The sequence below is a fragment of the Gopherus flavomarginatus genome, chromosome 9, assembly GCF_025201925.1.
Source record: "Gopherus flavomarginatus isolate rGopFla2 chromosome 9, rGopFla2.mat.asm, whole genome shotgun sequence".
Taxonomy (NCBI): Eukaryota; Metazoa; Chordata; order Testudines; family Testudinidae; genus Gopherus; species Gopherus flavomarginatus.
In genome coordinates this window covers 68446748-68468433 of record NC_066625.1, presented here as the reverse complement: position 1 = coordinate 68468433, position 21686 = coordinate 68446748, and the positions used below count along the sequence as shown (strand labels likewise).

Genomic DNA, 21686 nt, shown 5'->3' with positions numbered 1-21686 from the left:
CACATCCAAAGTTACACAGAAATCCCCTTCCTTTATATATATATATATATATATATATATATATATATATATATATATATATTACATTGCATCATATTCTTCATGACTGGCTTGGTTACTTTTCAGGAACCAATTCCTATACAGCATGCTCCGTCCATGTGCTATTCATGTAAAACCTGACCTCTACATCATCTCTGCTTTCCTGACTTACCTTGTCCACTGTTAGTAAGTGGTCCCCTGGGTGTTCTCCCTCTTATCTTAGCTGGCTCAGACAATCTGTCTTTTTTTTAGCTTGCTGACCTATTTACTTATCTGACTTAGGCTGAAAACAAAACATTTGTGCTAATGATCTGTTTACCTCCCCAGTTCTATCCTGCAGGAAATGAGGTCTCCCTCCAGGTGTTAACTTCTCCTGTCAGGCAAGGCCTCAGCTAGTGTGCAATATGAAAACAACAAAACACAATCTCTTATTTTTCACGCTCTGATCTAATACTATCTTCATAGATTCATAGTTTAAGGCCACAGGGTCCATTAGATCATCTAGTCTGATCTTCTGTACATCACAGGCCTTTAAATTACTCCCTGTTACCTCTGAAATGAGCCCAATATCGTGTGTGTGTGTGTTTGTGTGTGTGCGCGCGCCAATACTTTTATTTGGCTAAAGCATGTCTTTCTGACAGCAACTTTTCAGCAAGTTAAGGTAAATTCTTCTTTGTTACACTTATACAACACAATGAGTCAGTGAGTTCACCTTAGCTTCAGTTACAGTGAATTAAAAAGACATATTGCTAGTGGCTCCATTAATGAATGGAGAAAGAGGGAGCCACTAGCAATATGTCTTTTTAATTCACTGTAACTGAAGCTAAGGTAAACCCATCTAGATAAGCTCTAATAAAGTTTTTGACCAGCTGCGCTTGCGTCTCACAATAGACATGTCCTGTAAGTCATTTATTCAGCATTAATTTGATCATCTCTCTGTGTTCTTATTTGTAACTACACTACTTGAGTTTTAGGCTGCTGTTTGAGAATTTCATGCAGGCCATTCCAGAAAGAGGAAAAAACCTTCAGCCTCTAAAGGGGAGGTGGTGAAGGAAAGGCGTTGGATTCTTGGGCCTGGTCTACACTACGTTTAAACCGATTTCAGCAGCGTTAAACCGATTTAACGCTGTACCCATCCACACTACGTGGCCCTTTATATCGATATAAAGGGCTCTTTACATCGGTTTATGTACTCCTCCCCGATGAGAGGAGTAGCGCTAAAATCGGTATTACCATATCGAATTAGGGTTAGTGTGGCCGCAAAAAGACGATATTGGCCTCCGGGCGGTATCCCACAGTGCACCACTGTGACCGCTCTGGACAGCAATCTGAACTTGGATGCACTGGCCAGGTAGACAGGAAAAGCCCTGCAAACTTTTGAATTTCATTTCCTGTTTGGCCATTGTGGAGCTCTGATAAGCACAGGTGACCACGCAGAGCTCATCAGCACAGGTAGCAATGCAGTCTCCTGAGAATCGAAAAAGAGCTCCAGCATGGACCACACGGGAGGTACTGGATCTGATCGCTATATGGGGAGAGGATTCAGTGCTAACAGAACTCCATTCCAAAAGACGAAATGAAAAAATATTTGAAAAAATTTCCAAGGCTATGATGGAAAAAGGCCACACCAGGGACTCAGTGCAGTCCAGAGTGAAAGTTAAGGAGCTCAGACAAGCCTACCAGAAAACCAAAGCAGCAAACGGAAAGTCTGGGTCAGGTCCGAAAACATGCCGCTTCTACGCTGAGCTGCATGCAATTTTAGGGGGCTGCGCCACCACTACCCCACCTCTGTCTGTGGATTCCGAGGTGGGGGTTGTAATCTCAACCATGGCTGAGAATTCTGTGGAGGGGGAAGATGAGGAGGAAGAGGAGGACGACCTTGCAGGGAGCACACAGCACTCCGTTAGCCCTAACAGCCAGGAGCTTTTTGTGACCCAGACAGAATTACCCTCCCAGCCCTCCCAAGCCACTAGCCCAGACAGTGAAGCCATGGAAGCGACCTCTGGTGAGTGTACCTTTGTAAATATAACACTTCGTTTAAAAGCAAGCGTTTTTTAATGATTGATTTGCCATGAGGGCTTGGGATGCATTCGCGGCCAGTAAAGTTACTGGAAAAGTTTGTTAACATGTCTGGGGATGGAGCGGAAATCCTCCAGGGACATCTCCATGAAGCGCTCCTGGAGGTACTCCAAAAGCCTTTGCAGAAGGTTTCTGGGCAAGGCAGCCTTGTTCCGTCCACCATGCTAGGACACTTTACCACGTCATGCATGTAGCAAGTAATCGGGTATCATTGCATGGTAAAGCCTAGCTGCATATGGTCCCAGTGATTGTTGGCATTCAAGAAACATCCGTTCTTTATCTCGCTCTGTTATCCTCAGCAGAGTGATATCGTTCATGGTAACCTGGTTGAAATTAAGGAATTTAATTAAGGGGACAGAGCTGGCCATTTTCCTCCTGAGCTGTTGCTTAAAAGAAATCCTTCCTTGCACGTAGCCAAGCAGGGGGAGGGGAGGAAGGATAGCGCTGAGCTTTTTTGCATTTGGCTAGCAGGAATCTTCCCAGCTACCAGCCACGCAGTGGGTGGCGGGGAAAGAGGGGTGATTAGCAGTGATCTTCCATGCTACCAGCCATGCAGTGGTGGGAGGGGTAAAGCAATCATCCTAGAGAATTGGATGGGGGTGGTGGCTTCTGCTGCTGCATGTTAACAGGAAAGAAGCATCAGAGGGCACTGTGTATATGAAGGCTGGAGAAGCCGAAAGACAATGGCTTACCATGGCCGCATGCAAGCTGAATTCTGATGCCCGGACCCGCCTCTGTGAGATCTGTAACACCAGAGCCGCAGGCACTCAATATTAAGATGCAAAATGCGACCTTGTAGTGAAATCACATGTGCTATGTAAGGTGAATAGTGTTGTTCACTGTGAAAGAGTATAACCATTGTTCTGTAAAATGTATCTTTTAAAATACTTCTCTCCCTTTTTTCCCTCCCTCATGCAGCTGCACATTTTTCAAGCCTCCCTACTCCATCCCAAAGGCTATCTCAGATAAGGCGGAGGAAAAAGAAGATATGAGACGAAATGTTCTCGGAAATCATGGAAGTAACCCGCAATGAAAGAGCTCATCTGAATGAGTGGAAGGACGTGGTAGCAAAGTACAGGAAAGATGCCAGTGAACGTGAGGACAGGAGGGATGCTCAAGATGAGAGGTGGCGGCAGGAAGATCAGAGGTGTAGGCAGGTAGATCAGTGTTGGCGGGATGCAACGCTGGAGCTGCTGCGTGATCAAACTGATATCCTCCGATGTCTGGTGGATCTTCAGGAAGAGCAGTGGGGTCACAGAGTGCTGCTGCAGCCCCTGTGTAACCACCCTCACCACTCACCATGTTCCATATCTTCCTCACTCAGAAGTGTAAGAACGCATGTGGGAAGGCTTCGTGCACCCGCCCACTCCACCCCTGTGGACAGTCCAACCAAAAGGCTGTCATTACATTGAAATGTGTTTAATGGCCTTTTCCTTCCCTCCTATCCTCCTCCCAAACAACACCCGGGATACCTTGTCAGTTCTCTGCCTCTTTTTATAATTACTTTTTAGTAATGAATACATGATTTTTAAACGATAGTGACTTTATTTCCTTAAGCAAGCTGTAATCGAAGGGGGAGGATGGGTTGCTTACAGGGAATGACTTTTAATAAAGAATACATGATTTTTAAATGATAGTGACTTAATTTCCTTAAGAAACTGTAATCGAATGGGGAGAGTGGGTTGCTTACAGTGAAGGAGTCAATAAAGGGGGGGGTTCGTGAAGGGAAAACAAACACAGCAGTCACACCGTACCCTGGCCCGTGATGAAACTCGTTTTCAAAGCTTCTCTGATGCGCACTGCTTCGTGGTGTGCTCTTCTAATCGCCCTGGTGTCTGGCTGTGCGTAATCAGTGGCCCAGTGATTTGTCTCAGCCTCCCACCCCGCCATAAAGGTCTCCCCCTTACTCTCACAGAGATTGTGGCGCACACAGCAAGCAGCAATAACAAAAGGGACATTGGTTTGGCTGAGGTCTGAGCGAGTCAGTAATGTGCGCCAGCGTGCCTTTAAATGGCCAAATGCACATTCTACCTCCATCCTGCACTTGCTCAGCCTGTAGTTGAACAGCTCCTGACCACTGTCCAGGCTGCCTGTGTATGGCTTCATGAGCCATGGCATCAAGGGGTAGGCTGGGTCTGTTGGGTACACTTCTGGCTCTGTTGATCTTTTTCCTTATTTCCTTATGCGGGTATTGTAGTTTTGAGAATGCTTGGTGGAGATTTTGTAGGTGTTGATCTCTGTGATACAGTGCTAGTAAGAGCTTACATTCTAACTATAGATGCAGATATGGCATTTGACTTGGAGAATATCAATTTACATTCAGAATATTGGAGAAACATGGTTCAGAGAGACAATTTCAGAAGCAGATCAAAATAATCTGTATAAATCCTAAAGCATGTATTTGTGGAAATGTTGCAAAGACTGAGCCGATACCATTATAGAGAGGAACAAAATAAGTATGTTACTTATCACCCTTGCTATGTGATTTAATTATGAAACCATTTGCTTAAAAGATTAGAAATTCAGGAAATAAGTGTATTGGTAAAAAAAGAACAGTTTCATTATATGCAAATGGTCTTATGTGTTTCATACAAAATATAATTAAATGTTTGTCAGTATTAGGCCACGTCCAGACTAGAGTATTAAAATCGATTTTAGATACGCAACTTCAGCTACGTGAATAACGTAGCTGAAGTCGAATTTCTAAAATCGAGGTACTCACTGGTCTGGACGGCGCGGCATCGATGTCCGCGGCTCTCCGTGTCGATTCCGGAACTCCGTTCGGGTTGATGGAGTTCCGGAATCGATGTAAGCGCGCTTGGGGATCGATACATCGCGTCCAGACTAGATGCGATATATCGATCCCCGAGCAATCGATTTTAACCCGCCGATGCCGCGGGTTAGTCTGGACGTGGGCTTCGAAGAAATAATTGAAGCTTTCATCAAGAAGTGGGTACAGACTGAGTTACTCTAAATCAGAGAGAGTATCCCTCAGCTCCAAAGGTATTTAAAAGATGACAAGTTATAAAAGGTTATTCAAAAATTCTATGCTCAAATTGGAAACAAAGAATATCAGAATGGAATGGCTGGGATGTCCATTAGCAGTGGGAGTCCTGGGTACTGCCATATTTCAAGAAATACTTTAGGGTGGCACAAATCATAGCAGTGCTGGAGTTGATCTCTAATGGAGAGGATCCATCATGGATAGAGAGAGAACAGAAACTAGCGAGCATGATCTCATTATATAATTATATACTTAAACCCAAGTTCCAAAATGCTGGGCACCTGTGAGATATCACTTGCTACTTAAAAGAACAGTTACTAATTGGGCATATGTGAGACATTTGACCAAACAAAAAGAGCAGATCTCAGTAATATTAAAAATAATAGTGCTTTCACACCAACGTATTTAGATGTTGGGTCAAATATCACTATTATAAGCAGAGGGATTTCTTCAGGGATGGACAACCCTTAAAACAAACAGATGTAGGCAGTATAGTTTTTTTAAAAAAAGAGAGAGACTACAAAGTGCAAAATGAGCTTATACCAGTTGTTTGTTTTATTAAAAAAACACTTTCAGAGAAGAAAGAAACCCTCAAAATTATCCGCTTTGGATGATTTCATACCAAGGGCTCCAAGTTTCAACAATTTAGTTTATGTCTAGAACATTTAACTTCATGGTTGTTTTTAAAAGACACACTGAATAATGCTATTAGGTTTGAGTGCAAACTGTATATGTGAAATAACAGCAAATGAATGGAATGAAATCATACAGACTATAAATATTAGCTCCAATACTGACCAGGCAGTAATGAAATTGCACACTCTAGTTCGCAGAATATTTCTCCATTTCTGTACAATAAATACAGAGACCTAGGACAATAAAACAGCCAGGCCCTCTTTCAAACACACAGTATGAGAATGTCGGATGGTAAAAATATTTTGGAACTCCATTCTGAAAGAAATAATAAATAAAAATATTTGAACCGGGCTTAAATGCATGTATTTACGGGAGTGGTCTGCTAAAAAGATTTAAGATGGGAATAAGGAAGCTTCTCTTATTCTAGCTCTTTGTAGTGTTTGGGGGTTTTTTAAGAAAAAAAGGCAATCCTAAATCTGTGGGCAGAGACAACTTCTTCCAGTAGTAGATCACTGGAACAAACTGTTAGTACAATAATAATGGCTGACTTAGTATATTGTGAGAACAGTGCCAGACAAACTTACAAAAAAAACCCAACAACAGATAAATTCATAGTACACCTTGCACAGGAAATCAGGATACTAAAATAATTGAAGTGATTTGAGATGGACATAATCTTGTTTTTATAGGAACAATAACGGTCAAAAAGGGCATACACAGAAGGCAACAATTGAATTATACGCCCCCTTCTATTTTTCCATACTTCCTGTCCTCTGAGATTTTCCCTCCTCCCTCAGGAAAACAGTCAGCTTCCCAACAAAGGTTTTAAAATGTTAATATAAATGGTTAAATATACATTTATCAAGTTTGGATTGGGTAGAATTAATGTGAGAATAGGTGAAAGGATAATGACATAATGCACACTTAACGCTACAATCTGCTCTTAAATATTAATATAACAAGGTATGTATTTGTGCCATCTCACAGCAAACGTAATGTTTTATTGTAAATGACCAGAAATATTAATAAATAAAATACCCCCTCTATCATGTCCCACCCCCAAAAATATCCTCCTTTGAAGACTGCAGAAGGAATGGACCAGCTGGCCAGTATAAACTTCTGGAGCTGAGTAGGAGAGTTAAAGGTCCTTAGCCCCATGGAAATGCTATAAAGTGTTGTTTGTTTGTTTCTTTCTTTCTTTTTAAATGCAAAGGGCCTGCTGGAGGACGGAAACTATGATGGAAACGTGTCCTCAGGTTAGCCTGACTCAGGTGTAGAACTCTTTATGTTCTTCAAAACCCCAGAGAGATTTCACTTTTTCATTGAAACCAAAACCGTAGACTAAGCTTTTGGCCTGAATTTCAGTATTGATCGGGATTTTTCTGCACAGCTCCACTAACAACTTTAACAAGCAATTTCTTTTACTTCCCCATAATCAGGTTTGAAATGAACTTCCTAAAGCATGGGCAATTATTATGTAAATATATGTTCAAGGGATTTTTCTCCTTTAAAATAAAGATTAGCCATAAGTAGAATCAAATGGTTTCTCCCCCACACCCCCTCTGTCCTTCCTGTATAGGGATAGCTCAGTGGTTTGAGTATTAGACTGCTAAAGCAAAGGTTGTGGGTTCAGTCCTTGAGGGGACCACTTAGGGATCTGGGGCAAGATGACTACTTAGTCTTGCTAGTGAAGGCAGGGGACTGGACTTGATGACCTTTCAGCTCTATGAGCTAGTTATATTGCCATTTATTTTATTATTATATAATTTTGACTGTATTATTAGCTGTTAATACTATTATGCACTGGCGGTTCCCTGTTTCTGTTGCTGACATATAATCACTTGAATACAAAACCACCACTTCCTTATGATCAATAAGGTCATTATAAAATGTGGAACATGGCAATTTGAGGTCTAATGGAAGCATTATGCAGGACACTGTTAATATTGCACCAAGGAGTTACCAGTGACATCAGCCCACAGACATCCTAAATGACGAGGGGCTAATCACCTCATCCTTCTGTGCCTCAGTTCCTCAACTGTAAAAGGAGAATAATAAGACCACAGGGATATTTGTAAGGCTAAATCCAAAATTTGGTGCTCCAAGAGTGCTATGCTGCTCTTCCATAAGTTTCCAGGTCAACATTAGGATGCATGCAGTAGACAGACATAGAAGAAAAATCCTCTGAAGCTTTAGTTTTGTCTACAATATTGATTTGCTGTCTCATTCAGAAACAAAACTAGATGAATCAACACTGAGGGTGAATGTGTTCAGTGATGGCAATCGGAATTACCAGGATTAAAAAGGGAAAACCATATTGTAGTTAGTGGCCAAGAGGATATGGAATTTAAGGCAAGTTTTCCTCTTGAATGGCTTAAATACCATGATAAGCCTACTGAAATTATACAAAACATCATTCTCACACACATCAAGGCTAAATAGATTCTTAACATTGGTAGTGTGCCCCAGGTTACAGTTTGAATGCAAATGTAGGTTTCCAAGTAGGAATAAATAGCTATTTATATTTTAGATGAATCATTGGTAATGGATGTTGTAAATCTTGGTCAGTTTAAGAATCAGAGAAAATGTTCAAGCTCCCAGGAGAATACTGATTGGGTCTAAAGACTGTCAGCTGACAAACTAAATTCTCCAGAAATAAGAGATGTAACCTAAGGATCAAAAATTAAATGAGATCATAAATAGTTGATGATTTAAAGGACTATGGAATAGGTAACCGGTGTTTTTCCCTAATGCCTGTAGAAAAGGTTTACCACCTTGTTATTGGGCTAGAGCTTTTAGTAAAGGGACAAAATGAGTTTGCAATTAGTAAGCTGCCAGTATGATTGTCCTGTGTTGTGGATGTATATTGTTTAAGTTGAGTTCTTAATATAAAGGCTCCTTGTCACCCTGAACTTGAATTTCCTTGAAATAAGGATGAAAACTGCTCTCAGTTCAATATTGCTAGTTATTTTGAGAGTAAATGTGTGTTTGATTTTTTTTAATTTTCTAAATATATTAAATGAAAGTTAGAAATACAGTAACAAAGACATCTTTGTATTGCAACCCAATTGAAAACATTACACAAAATTCTCAAATGTGGGTGCCTAAATTAAGAAATTTAAGTTCAAAATTAAATTAAATAAAAGTGACCTGGTTTTCAAAGAGGTGCTTTTCTTACAGCCTGAGCTGGAAGGACAATCAATTTACATATGCTAGTATTTATGCCTAAAGGACAAATGTATCCTCATTTTTTCCAAGTGCTTTTCAACAGCTCAAATTATGTCATTTTTAAATGATTCTGGAGATCAGAAAAGGGAGTGGTAGAAATAGTAAATGATATATCAGAATAGGCTTGCTAAGTCATTCTTAGGGGAGTCTCTTAATGGTTTAGAACCTTAGCTGGTGATATGACGAAGTTCTGCTTTTAAGCAGAACTCTCTTTAATTCAATGGGAAACTCTGGTTAAAAATTGATGCCAAAACAGGGCCCATTGTTATCCCTGAAGCATTAAGAGGATGAACTGCATGATCATTTCTTGTGTTCAGTAGTTAATATGGTCTTGACTGTTTGAGAAGGAGGAGTAGAGATAGTGAGCCAGATTCTCAACTGGTGTAAATCGAGGTGACTATTCAAGTAAATGAGATCTGAAGGGAATGGGATCAATGAGAATCTGGCCCAGTAATTACTTGTGAAGAAGTTACTACAGATTTTAGGTAATTAGTAAATCAACCAGCCCAGTTATTTATAATTAAATTTTATTTTAAAAATAAATTCTTCCATATCCTTTCCTCCATCCTAATCAGATCATTCTGCCCTAGGCTTCTGTTCAGTGGCTATTATCACCTGGAAAGGTAAGGAAATGCCTAGCTCTGCTTTGGGACGAACATTTCATGTTTTATAAGACGTAATAAATTCCTTAGTTAAGGCATGACGGAGATTCTTAATGAAAAGCATGTTTGCTAATATTTGATAAAAATCAGTCTGACTCCTTTATGGGAAAATGAGGATGTGCATTTAACCCCAATGGACTTTACATACCTTTTAAAAAAAATTCTATCCTTCTAATGTTTTTTAACATCTTCCTATATTGGTATCATTAATTTTTTTTAATGTTTATAATTCAAAGTTAAATTAATCAAGCTCTTGATAAGTTGGTGAGAGCATTTCCTCAGGAGAAGCTTTGTGTGGACTTCTTATATCTTTTGAGTAATCTGGGAGGCCAGGATGGAGGGCACAACTAGATCTCACACATCCAGTTATTTGAAAGCCTGGGGAAATAAACTGAGTATGTGACTATTCAAAAATGACTGCTTGCAAGCACTGCTTCAAAAACCATTACCAAAAAATCATGATTGATATTGAAGTATAGTAGAAACCTGAATGTTCCCTCTTAAGCTTCATAAAAGGAAAGCCAGCTTTTTTTCACTGTAATGCCGGAGATGAGGGTTGATGAGAAATTTTAGATGTAACTGATGTGACTGAAGATACAAACCTGCATTCATACACAGCAAGGCACTGGGAAACATGAGTTCCTGGGCGTTCTGGGTGGTTTTGCAATCTTAGGATATGTCTTCACTACCGGCCGGATCGGCAGGCATCGTTCGATCCAGCAGGGATCGATTTATCGTGTCTAGATGTGATAAATCGATCCCCAAGCACTCTCCCATCGACTCTTGTACTCCAGCTCAGCGAGAGGCGCAGGCAGAGTCGATGGAGGAGCGGCAGCAGTCAACTCACTGCAGTGAAGACACCACTGTAAGTTGATCTAAGCACGTTGACTTCAGCTACATTATTCACCATTCACCACCCCACCTAGTAGGAGGGTTAAGGTGGGCTATAATAATGATGGAGGGGTTGGCTCCCTGCCATACCATTTAACTATAGTAGTTGTTTTCTACAGCATCTGTACGTTCAGGCATGCTTTCAAAATACGTTTTGTAGAACAAATGCCGCCTCAGCCTGCTCCCTGCAAAAGGGAAGGTTAAGGCACAGGGCTGCCCCTCATTCATAGGAGATGAGTCAGCAGTCACGCTGACCATTTTGTAGCAGTTTTCATTTCCCTCTAGAAATTTTTAACAGGGGAGGGATAGATCAGTGGTTTGAGCATTGGCCTGCTAAACCCACAGTTGTGAGTTCAATCTTTGAGGGGACCACTTAGGGATCTGGAGCAAAATTCAGTACTTGGTCCTGCTGGTAAAGACAGGGGCTGGACTCCATGACCTTTCAGAGTCCCTTTCAGTTCTATGAGATAGGTATATATTTCCCCCACCATAAAGCACAGAGCCATCATTCAGCCAGCCAAATACCCCCTGCTTAAAGGTGCAGGGCAGTCATTCTGCAAGTATCTGAATCATTGCATGTCTCAAGTCACCTTTTAATGAACATAAAACTGAGCTTGGAGGAGTTTATTGAAGAAGTTGAGGGTTCTAAACTGGGATGCAATAAACCAATATTCACATCTGCAGCTTTAATTTTTTAATCCAATATCAATAAAATAATCAGAGGACCTTGCATCCTTGTTCCCACAATGCGGCCTCAATTCTTCTCTTTTATAGATTTAAAATTCAGAGACAGATTCTGCAGCCTTCTTTTTTCTGTTCTTATTTTTATTTATTTTATTATAGAGATTTGTCGGGTGTGTTTGGACTTTCTCGAATGATTTATTGTCTGTTTTATTGCCAGTCTATGGCCGAGTCAGTGTGTTATTGAATTATATGGCTCCCAGAGCATATTTATAGTTGAATTATAGGGTGTCTTATGAGTGTTCAGGCCGACAGTTAGAGAGCTGTGAAGTGGAGTGGGTTTCTCATGGCCAAAGTTTGAATGTGAGAATCTGTGTCTGTTAGAAAGCTACTTGCAAGAATTGTACCATTTGACTGCAAAACAGGATGGTGGTAGTTTTTGGTTTGGTTTGGTTTTTTGACAAAATTCAAAACATTTGAATTGTTTACAGTTAATAAACCTTGACCTCTCCCCTAGGTATATTCATAATTGAATGCTCCATTGTTACATCCAGTAAGATGTTCCATTGTGTACGATTCCCTTTTCAAGATTAAAGGGTTAGGAATGTTCAACAAATTGAGATCTCATTATTCTAATGGTTATTATAAGAGAAGTATGTAACTGAAATACCCAGTATGCAGGTTAGCTAATTGTATTAATTCATCAGAAATGTCAAGTATAGTGAAATTCCAACTGTATCAACTCAATAAAGAAATAATGTTGGATTAAAACTTAACATGATATAAAAATGTGAGGAGGAAGAACACTTTAAAATTATCACTCCGTTTTTGATAACTGCTAAGTTCTTCTAACTTCCATGGAATTACCTAAACTACTGTAGGAAATGAGAAAAATGGAAACCACTCAAACCCAAATAAGAGAATAGTTATACTAATGTAAAACTATTTAGTATACCACAAGCTTATTTGGGAAGCTGTATCTTCTGAAAACTTACGTTTTTGAGCAAATTGTTCCCCTCTTGATGCACAAAGCAAGTGGCAGTCTATAGAAAGCACGGTTTTGTGCAGCTGGAGCAGAAGTACAACATGAGTTATGCAACCTGCCACACTGGCAAATCTGAAGGTAGTTGAAAACTCTAACTTTCTCTTTTAGCCGTATGCTGCATTATCTGCCAAGCAATCCAGAGCAGTATTTCCTGAGGTCTTGAACCATGGGACCCAGAAGTTCTGCCTCTACGAGGCTCTGCAACATGCAGTCTACAGGGTTCTAAGGGAACTGGACAATTAAAGTTCTTAAGTTTGCAAAGTCAGAACAGTGAAATCTTCTCTGGTATTTTAAAAGGCCTGATGTTACACCAGTATAAAACCAGTGTGAACAGAATTAGGCCTGGTGTCCATTCGCCATTGACAAAACAGCAGCATGAGGGGGAAAAGCGAAGCAGCAAGATCAGACACCTGAAGGACACGTTTTCAAAAGCAGCCAGTGATTTTAGGCACCTGATTTTTTGGATGCCCAGCCGGATCTCTCATCACAGCTGAGCATTCAGTTGGAATCAGTGGAAGCTGCAGTTGCGAAGTACTTCTGAAAATCAGTACCAATGTGCCCCAAGATAGGCACCCAAAATCAATGGCTACTTTTGAAAATTTAGCTGTTTCTTTGTTTAAAACAAAGAAAAGGAAGTTTTTCTTTGCATAATGCAGTCAGCCTGTGGAACTCCTTGCCAGAGGCTGTTGTAAAGGCCAAAACTGTAACAGCGTTCAAAATAGAATAGATAAATTCATGGATGATAGGTCCATCAATGCCTATTAGCCAGAATGGACAGGGATGGTGTCTCTAAGCTGGGAATGGATGACAGGGGATGGGTCACTTGTTGATTACCTGTTCTGTTCACCTCTGGAGCATCTGGCACTGGCCACTGTCAGAAGACAGGATACTGAGGTAGATGGACCTTTGGCTGATCCAGTATGGTTGTTCTTATGCTCTTCAGTTTGCAGAATAGATCTCCATCCAGGCATAAACAGAGGAGTGTTTCCATTTTGTGCATAGCCATTGCTAGGAAAAGCGTAATGGCTGAGACTTGCCTATGCCCATATGTAATGTGTGCCCACTTCTTGTGTTTGCACAGTTTCAGAAACTTTAGTCATTTGCACATCGTCTGAACTGCACATATTCTGCAGATATGTGTGAAAACTGACAACAATTAGACTGCAAGAGAATAGGTTACAATCTATAGAATGTGCTGTATGTTATATAGTACAGAACATTTCAATTTACTATGGGTTGTGCTGAATGTGTGGGGAGGGGAGATTCCAGTAGATTGTGAGCCAGCAATCTGCATAGCATGCAGTGCATTCTCTTCTAAAATTGCAATATATTCATAGCAGTACTGATTTCTTCAGCAGTAGTAACACAGCTCTAAAAAAAGATTAAAGGAGTAAAATCCACACTCTGCAAATATATTTTACCTAAAAGAGAGTTGCTCCAAAAGATTCATTTTGCAAACTTTCCATATTTTCCTCTTGCATATGACCTGTTTGTTTGTGTATGTAATTTGTAAACAAAATTATCTCACACCTCTTTGAGAGTAACCTGAAGTGTTCTATTTGGCTGAATGGCAACAGTATTATGTTTTTGGAGAACTTATGCAACAGTCTTTATTGACATTGTGGACGAGGGGGTGCCGGGGCTCAACCCTCCTTGGGGAGGAGGGGAGCCACACCGGCCTCGTCTCGTCATCCGAGGGCCTCTGCCCTCGGGTTCGCAGTCCGCTCCGGTGGTTCGGACCCTATGTGCGGGACCAAACTGCTACACAGTTAAATACTAGGGGCCCAGCCCTTGGTTCGGGCGGGGCACCAAACACAGTTATCAGCGCTGGCCCTTTGGAGCAGGGCAGATCAGTGGCGAGTCAATAGGGGCCCAGCCCTTGGTTCGGGCGGGGCACCAACAAACACAGTAACAGTTAGCTCTGGCCTTTGGAGTAGGGCAGAGCAGTGGCAAAGTCAAAGGGGGCCCAGCCCTGGGTTCGGGCAGGGCACCAAACACAGTAACAGTTAGCTCTGGCCCTTTGGAGTAGGGCAGAGCAGTGGCAAAGTCAAAGGGGGGGGCCCAGCCCTTGGTTCGGGCGGGGCACCAAACACAGTTCAGCTAGTTCTTGCCTTTGGAGCAGGGCAGAGCAGTGGCAAAGTCAAAGGGGGCCCAGCCCTTGATTCAGGCCGGGCACCAAACACAGTTCAGTTAGCTCTGGCCTTTGGAGCAGGGCAGAGCAGTGACACTAGGCGGGAAGAGGGGTAGTCTGCCACCCGCTTACGGGTGGCAGGGGGAACGCAGGCCCTCCCACTCCTCTGCGTTCTAGCCCGGGGCCCTAGTAGCGGCTGACACCGCTAGTGGCGGTCAGTGGGGAGGTCCTGACCGAAACACACTGACATAGGCGCAGGGCCTTCTGCAGCCTGACTGTAGTCAGCTGCCCCTGGGCTACTTCCAGCCTCCCCCCCGGTTCCTACCTGGTCCGTCGGGGTGTCCAGTACCATGGGCTCCTCCCAGTCCGGGCAGGGCGGTAGGTCTGGGAATACCTCCGGGACAGCGGACCAGGTCTGGTCTAGTGGCTCCTCGGGGCCGTAGTGGGGACGGGGCAGCTCCTCGTCATAGCGACTGCGAGGCAGCTCCCACCGGCCTCGGGCCTCAGCGGCTTCCCGGTGAGGAGGGTCAGCAGGCACGTCTGCTCCTGCCGGTGGCCAGGACCTGACTGAGGCCTGAGGCCCGGCTTTTATCCTTCTGGGTCGCCGCCTGACCCTTTGAGGGGCAAGACTTCCTCCCAGCAGTTCCGCCCTTGGGGGTGATTGACGGGGCTCAACCCTCCCTGGGGAGGAGGGGATCCACACCGCCTCACTATAGACATACTAAAATATTAGGAATGCTTTCAAAATCTCTATTTGCAGGTTTTGGATACCTGTTTCCTTACGCTTTCAAAGGCATTTTTATGAAAACATCCAAAGTATCCAAAAGGATGCTGTTGTATCTTTTCAGAAATGCTTTTTGACCTTCTTCACAGAATAGTTAGATTACTGAACTCAGTAGAAATGATTTCATTATATTTTCAGCTCCCTAAATTATCAAATAGAAGACACTTGTTATGACGGTTGAAGAAACAATATTCAGGGAATGTTACTCAAAGGTCACTGCTTTTCTTCAAATAGTTTGTTCATAGATGTCACAAAAAATGACAAACAAGCTCTGTAACTGGCCACATGCTATGTATTAACATATTTTGAAAGATGGTGAAGTTTCTCAAATATATGTGATTAATACATTTTCTGTTATTTTTTACTAGTTTTTTGCCATTGTTCTTTTTATTTACTTTTTGGTTGTTGCTGTTGCTAACTATTGATTTTTTCCCCCCTCCAAAATGAAAAGCATAAAGCATTGTGACTTAATGCAGCTATCAAAGGAATCACAATTCTGGGCTTTGCAAAATAATTGTTATGCCATGCTTCCTTGGAATTAAACAATGTTCCTATGCAGAACATAACAGATTTCAGAGAACTGAAGGGGTGAAGCTAATTCAGAACACACACTCTCTCTACACTGACCCAGATCCATTTGAGCCAAGCAGAGTTCAGAGAACTGGAAGTGTGTGCCTGAGCTGGAATATTCCTTAGAATAGTTCCTTAAATAGTTCCCCTGCCTCCTGCTCCACTTTCCTCTCAGACAGGATGCTTTAAGGTCAACAAGATCCAGTGTAACCTACTTTTCCCCCACCATTCCAGCCCTCCTCCTACCACATACTCTTACTCTATTTTGTATAATCTTCCTCACCCCAAACCCTGCCCCAGGGACCTCATTCCATTCTGCCTCCTTATTTCCCTTTCCCCCAGTCTCATCCTTCTCCTTAAGTGGTCTGTCTCCTCAGGCTCCTTTCCCTCACAATACCAGCGCACCTTAGGGCTTGTCTAGAAGAGCCCTTAGCGGACTGCAAGCCGAGGTGTAAATCTGTCACACACAATAAGTTCTTTAGTGTGCATTGACCTGCTCCCATTTCAAAACACTATAGAACAAAGTGCAGTGGGGAGCATTCAGTGCGCAGGAGCGGGGTTCATATGAACACTTGTGTGCAGCATGCTAGTGCACTGTAGATTTACTCCCCAGCTTACCATGCACTAACTGTTCATCTAGATGAGTCCTTAGTGTCTTCCATGTTAACTTACATAAAACATAAGATGGAGTATTAGTTGGTGTCTACTACCGACCACCAAATCACACCAGGGAACAGAATGGCCATCTCCTTATGCACCTATCTATAACACGTAGGGAAAAAAGCTGTGTGATCATGAGGGACTTCAGTTTGAGTGACACATGCTGGAGGTTTCATGTTGGTAGTATTAAAACATCCTTGTGTAACCCTTCTGCCCCTCTGAGTTGGCAGCAACAAGGGCCGGGTTCAGTATCCAAGGGTTCTGTTTTAATAACACAATGCATAACCGGCTCGAGCCCCCACCCAGTGACCTGGGACACTTACATACCACACCCTCCTGGGCACCTCTAGGAGGCAATACTTCTCCTCTCGCAAGCACGGAGTCTGAGTGTAGCAAAATCCTTTTAATAAAGGAAGGAAACAATGCAGCATCCAATTGGAGAAACACCACAAACAGGATTATAACACAAACCATAAACAAAACCCACCTCTAAGTACATTTGGCAATGTCCTTTCCCCTTTAGGGTCTTAAGTCCAATTACCCCAAAGTCCAACAACCCACAAGTCTCTGGTCAGTGCCACCACAGAATTCAAGAGTTTATCTGTGAGTTTTACCCCCCTAGCTTGGGTGGAAAGGGGGGGGAAGAGTCCACACAGGGTGTTAAGGGGCACCTTACATGGGCCAGGGCCAAATGCTCCACCTCTCTGTGAAGTTCTGCTGCAGACTTCACCACGACCCGCTCCACCACACCAGCCCTGCTGCTCCTCCAGCTGTCTGTGCAAACCGCTCCACTCTGCCAGCCGCTTAACAATAGGTCTTCAGGCTCCCCCAGAGGTTAACACAGCACTCAGTGATCTCAGCTCAGCTCAGCCCTTTCAGCTCGGGGAGCCCTGGTGTTGGTGCACCATGGACTCAACATGAATTCAGCTCAGCAATCTTTAGATGGACTCCTAATGGAATCAAAATTAGCTCTGCTCTTCAACAGTAAAGAGAGGAGGATGTGCAATTGGTGGTTCAGGCCCTCACAAGAGGCCCATACCATCAGGTACACACATCAGACCCCAACCTCTCTCCCTTTATGGGGTTTTGGAACCCATGTCCCATGTTTAGCAAGTACCACCCAACTGAGGTTGAGTCATCTCTGTCACAAAGCAGTCCCACAGCTCCCCATTCACACAATCAGAGTGACAAACTTTTTGTTTTTTCTGCCCCAATAACAAAGAAATTGGGGATCCCAAAGCTGTTAAAATAACCATCCCAGTCTGCTGTGGGCTTATGCTAAGTGGAGGGTGGATGCCAATGCAAATCTTTCCCCATTCTTTGAAATTCTTGGAATTCTTTCCACATTCCCTACAATTCACCACCAGATGTCAGGGTAGCGCTCATCCTGACTCTGCTTACACTTGAAATTTTGGAACATCATAGATCACAATTTCTGTACTCAAATTGTTGTAGCTAACACAGGGCAATTCTTTATTAGACCTTGTCTTAACAGAGGAACTGATCACTGAACTAAAAGTTAATGTTAGCTTAAATGCAAGTGATCATGACTTGACTGCATTTATAATGTGTAAGCAGAATAAAGTCCAGACCAATAATATATATACTTAGTGCATTAGGGCCAATTTTACAAGGCTGAAAACAATTATGAGCCAGATCAGCTGGGAGGAAGAATTTAATCAGAAAAATGTGAATGATAATTGAGAATTATTTAAGAACACCTTACTAAGTGCCGCAAAAGCCCTAATCCCACAACTGAGGATGAAAGCTGTATTGGTTAAAAAATGACCTGGTTCAGAGGGGATGTAAAGGCAGCTGTAAAAAAAATTATATATAAATATATTATATATATAAAATAGAACAAGCTAAATGGGGAAAAAGGGATCTTGATAGTAATTAATATAAATCAAAATTAGTAATAGTAGAAAATTGATAAGGGAAGCAAAGGGTCACAAGAAAAACTCTATGGCTAGCGGAGTTAAGGATAATAACCTTTAAAAATATAATAGGTAAAAAAAAAAGAATCCTTGCAATGGTAATGGTCCATTACTAGATGAAAGTGACAGAATTGTCAATAAGAATGCAGAAAAGGCAGAAGTGTTCAATAAATATTCCTGTTCTACATTTTGGGGAGAAACAGATGATATAGTTTAATATGGTGATGATCATACTCTTTCTGTTCCACTACTACCTCTGGAGCAGGGATCTCAAACTCAAATCACCATGAGGGCCACATGAGGGCTAGTACATTGGGCAAAGGGCTGCATCACTGAAACCTCTTCATACAACAATACAAAAGTATAGTCAAAAATGAAAAAAATGAAGAGTAATATAGTATGCTATTAAAAGTCAATGTATTAATACTTGGGTAGTCTCATATCCAGTGATGGACCACTGGATAATGAGATCAATGCACAAATATTGAAAGCAAGCCAGGCACTTGGCTGTCTGCGTGTCAAAGTTTTAAACTACCACAACATCTGGATGTCAGCTTGTGTACAGAGCTGTTGTTCTTTCATCTCTTTTGTATGGGTGCGAAACATGGACACTATATAGGCGTCACATCAAGCAGCTCGAAGCATTCCACATGCGCTGCCTCTGCAACATCATGAAGATCCACTGGCAAGACAAAGTGCCCAATCTTGAGGTCCTCAAGAGAGCCCAGATGACAAGCATCAAAATGATGATCATGAAGTCACAGCTACGTTGCACCGGTCATGTCAGCCGCGAATGACGTCACAGAGCACCAGCAGTGCACAACCAACTGACCGCGAACTTCCCATTTACCATCTGTAGCAAAATGTGCACCTCTAGAATTGGCTTGTATAGTCATCAGAGGACACACCATGAGACCAACAATAGATGATCTGCACAGATTTGTCATCATCAGATCGATGGACTACAAAGAGATTAACTCCTTTAAAACTGTAATGCAAAGAGGGGTTTTAATAAAAGATAAACATCTGTAACTATTCCTTATGTGGTCAGTAACACTAATGATGATCTGTACTAACAGTTTATCAACATAGCTGTAATGGCAGGAACTTTTTAAAGTAATTATTCATATAAAATACATTGCCACTTTTAACAAACATTCTTCCCAACTACTCACAGCAAAGAATCATATATGCTGAACTTCATACCTCAGACTGCTCGTCTAGTCCATGAGGCCCCACCCCTGCCCTGCCTCTTCCCACCCCTTCCCCGCCCCCATTTTAACCCCTTCCCCAAATCCCTGCCCAGGCCCCACCTCTTCTCCACCTCTTCCCCTGAGCGTACAGTTTCCCCTCTCCTTCCACCTCCCTCCTGGAAAGTCTTAAGCACTGGGAGGTAGGCGGACAATTTTTGAAAAGGGTAAATGGGATGACCCAGATAGTTATGGGCCTGTCAGGCGGAGACCAATGCCAGGCAAGATAATAGAGTGGCTGTTATGGGACTTGATTAAAAGAGAATTACAGGATGGTAATGTAATTAATATAAATCAGAATAGGTTTATGGAAAATAGATCCTGTCAAACTTACCAGATCTCTCTCTTTTTTTAATAAGATTATAAGTTTGGTTGATAAAGTTAATAGTGTTGATGTAATATACTTAGACTTTGACTTGGTGCCACAAAACTTTTTAATTAGAAAAATTAGAAGGATAAAACATTAACTTGGCACTCATTAAATGGATATAAAATTGACTATATAATAGGTCTCAAAATGTAATCGAGAATTGTCATGGACCAAATGTGCTTACAATGGCATCCTGCAGGGACTGATTCTTGGCCCGAAGCTATTTAACATTTTTATCAATGACCTGGAAGAAAACTTCAGATCATCACTGATGAAGTTTGCAGATGATCCAGAAATTGGGAAGTGGTAAATAATGAAGACAATAGGTCACTGATTCAAAGTAATCTGAATTGCTTGGTAAATTGGGCGTAAGCAAACAGTATGCGTTTTAATGTGACTAAATATGTACATCTAGGAACAAATAACGTAGACCATTCTTTCAAGATGGAGGACTTTATCCTGGAAGCTGTGACTCCAACTAAGATTTGAGCAACATGGTAAATAATCAACTGAAACTTCCAATCTTACACTGGCCAAAAGAGCTAATGCAATCCTGGAGTGTATAAACAGGGGAATCTCAAGCAGGAGTAGAGAGGTTATTTTACTAGTACAACTGCTGCTGGAATGCTGTGTCCAGTTTTGTTGTCCACAATTCAAGAAGGATATTGACAAATTAGAGAGGTTTCAGACAAACTCAAGAATGATTAAAGGATTAAAAAACATACCTTATAGTGATAGACTCAAAGCAATCTATTTAGCTTAACAAAGAGAAGGTTAAGAGGTGACTTAAATATTGTCTGTAAATGTGGGGAACAAATATTTAATAATTTATACATACTTAATAATGAGTTCTTCAGTCTATCAAAGAAAGTTATAACATGATCCAATGGCTGGAAATGGAAGCTGGAAATAAGGTGTAAATATTTAACATTGAGAATAATTAGCCATTGGAACAATTTACCAAGGGTCTTGGTGGATTTTCCACCGCTGAGAATTTTTAGATCAAGATGGGATGTTTTTCTAAAACATCTGCTGTATGAATTATTTTGGGGGAAGTTTGATAGTCTGTGTTATGCAGGAGGTCAGCTTACATGTTCACAGTGGTCCTTTCTGGCATTAGAATCTATGAATCAATTAACAGAAATCACATTTCACCACACTTGCCTCTCCAAGTAGCATCCCATCTTCTTTACCCTTTTATTTCTGAATGTATCGAATAACTGCTGCCTTGAGTTTCTCTCCTCCAATAGTATCCGTGATTTCCTCCAGTCTGATTTCAGCCCTCTTAACTCTATTAAAACTGCGCTCACCAAAGTCTTAAAAGAGCTCTTCCTATCCTGATTCTGATGCCTCTGCTCCATCTTCATCCCCCTTGATCTCTTAACTGCCTTTGATACCAGTGACCACTTTCCATTTTTTAAAATCTTGTCCTCTGTAGGATGTTTTGGAACCATCCTTTCCTACTTCTCTTTTGATTGATTCTTTAGTGGGGGGCAGAGGGAGTACTGGGGGAGATTTTCTCTCTCTCTCTAAATGGGATCTCACAAGGCTCATTTCTTGGTTCCCTGCTCTTTTCTCTGTACACTCTGCCTTTGGGTGCTCTTAACCAAAGGAATGACTTCAAATACTATCTTTCTGCCAATGACCCACAACTTTGCCTCTCCACTAAAGACTTTCATTCAATCCCGCATCTTCGCCTGTCTTTCTGACATCTCATCA

General features: G+C 41.8%; 3 protein-coding genes across 3 annotated transcripts in view; 2 read left to right on the top strand and 1 right to left on the bottom strand.

Moving 5' to 3' along the window:
* The window catches only part of RSL24D1 (ribosomal L24 domain containing 1), a 922223-nt gene that overhangs the window by 196893 nt on the left and 703644 nt on the right, over window positions 1-21686 (bottom strand). The window lies entirely within an intron of this gene.
* Window positions 1-21686, top strand: part of LOC127058538 (protein unc-13 homolog A-like) — a 152175-nt gene that overhangs the window by 98091 nt on the left and 32398 nt on the right. The gene's annotated exons all lie outside the window — the stretch shown is intronic.
* On the top strand, window positions 1340-3302 carry LOC127058539 (uncharacterized). The gene is made up of 2 exons (XM_050968682.1): window positions 1340-2044; window positions 3037-3302. The coding sequence occupies exons 1-2, from the start codon at window positions 1498-1500 to the stop codon at window positions 3108-3110; spliced, it is 621 nt and encodes a 206-aa protein (XP_050824639.1). The 5' UTR covers window positions 1340-1497; the 3' UTR covers window positions 3111-3302.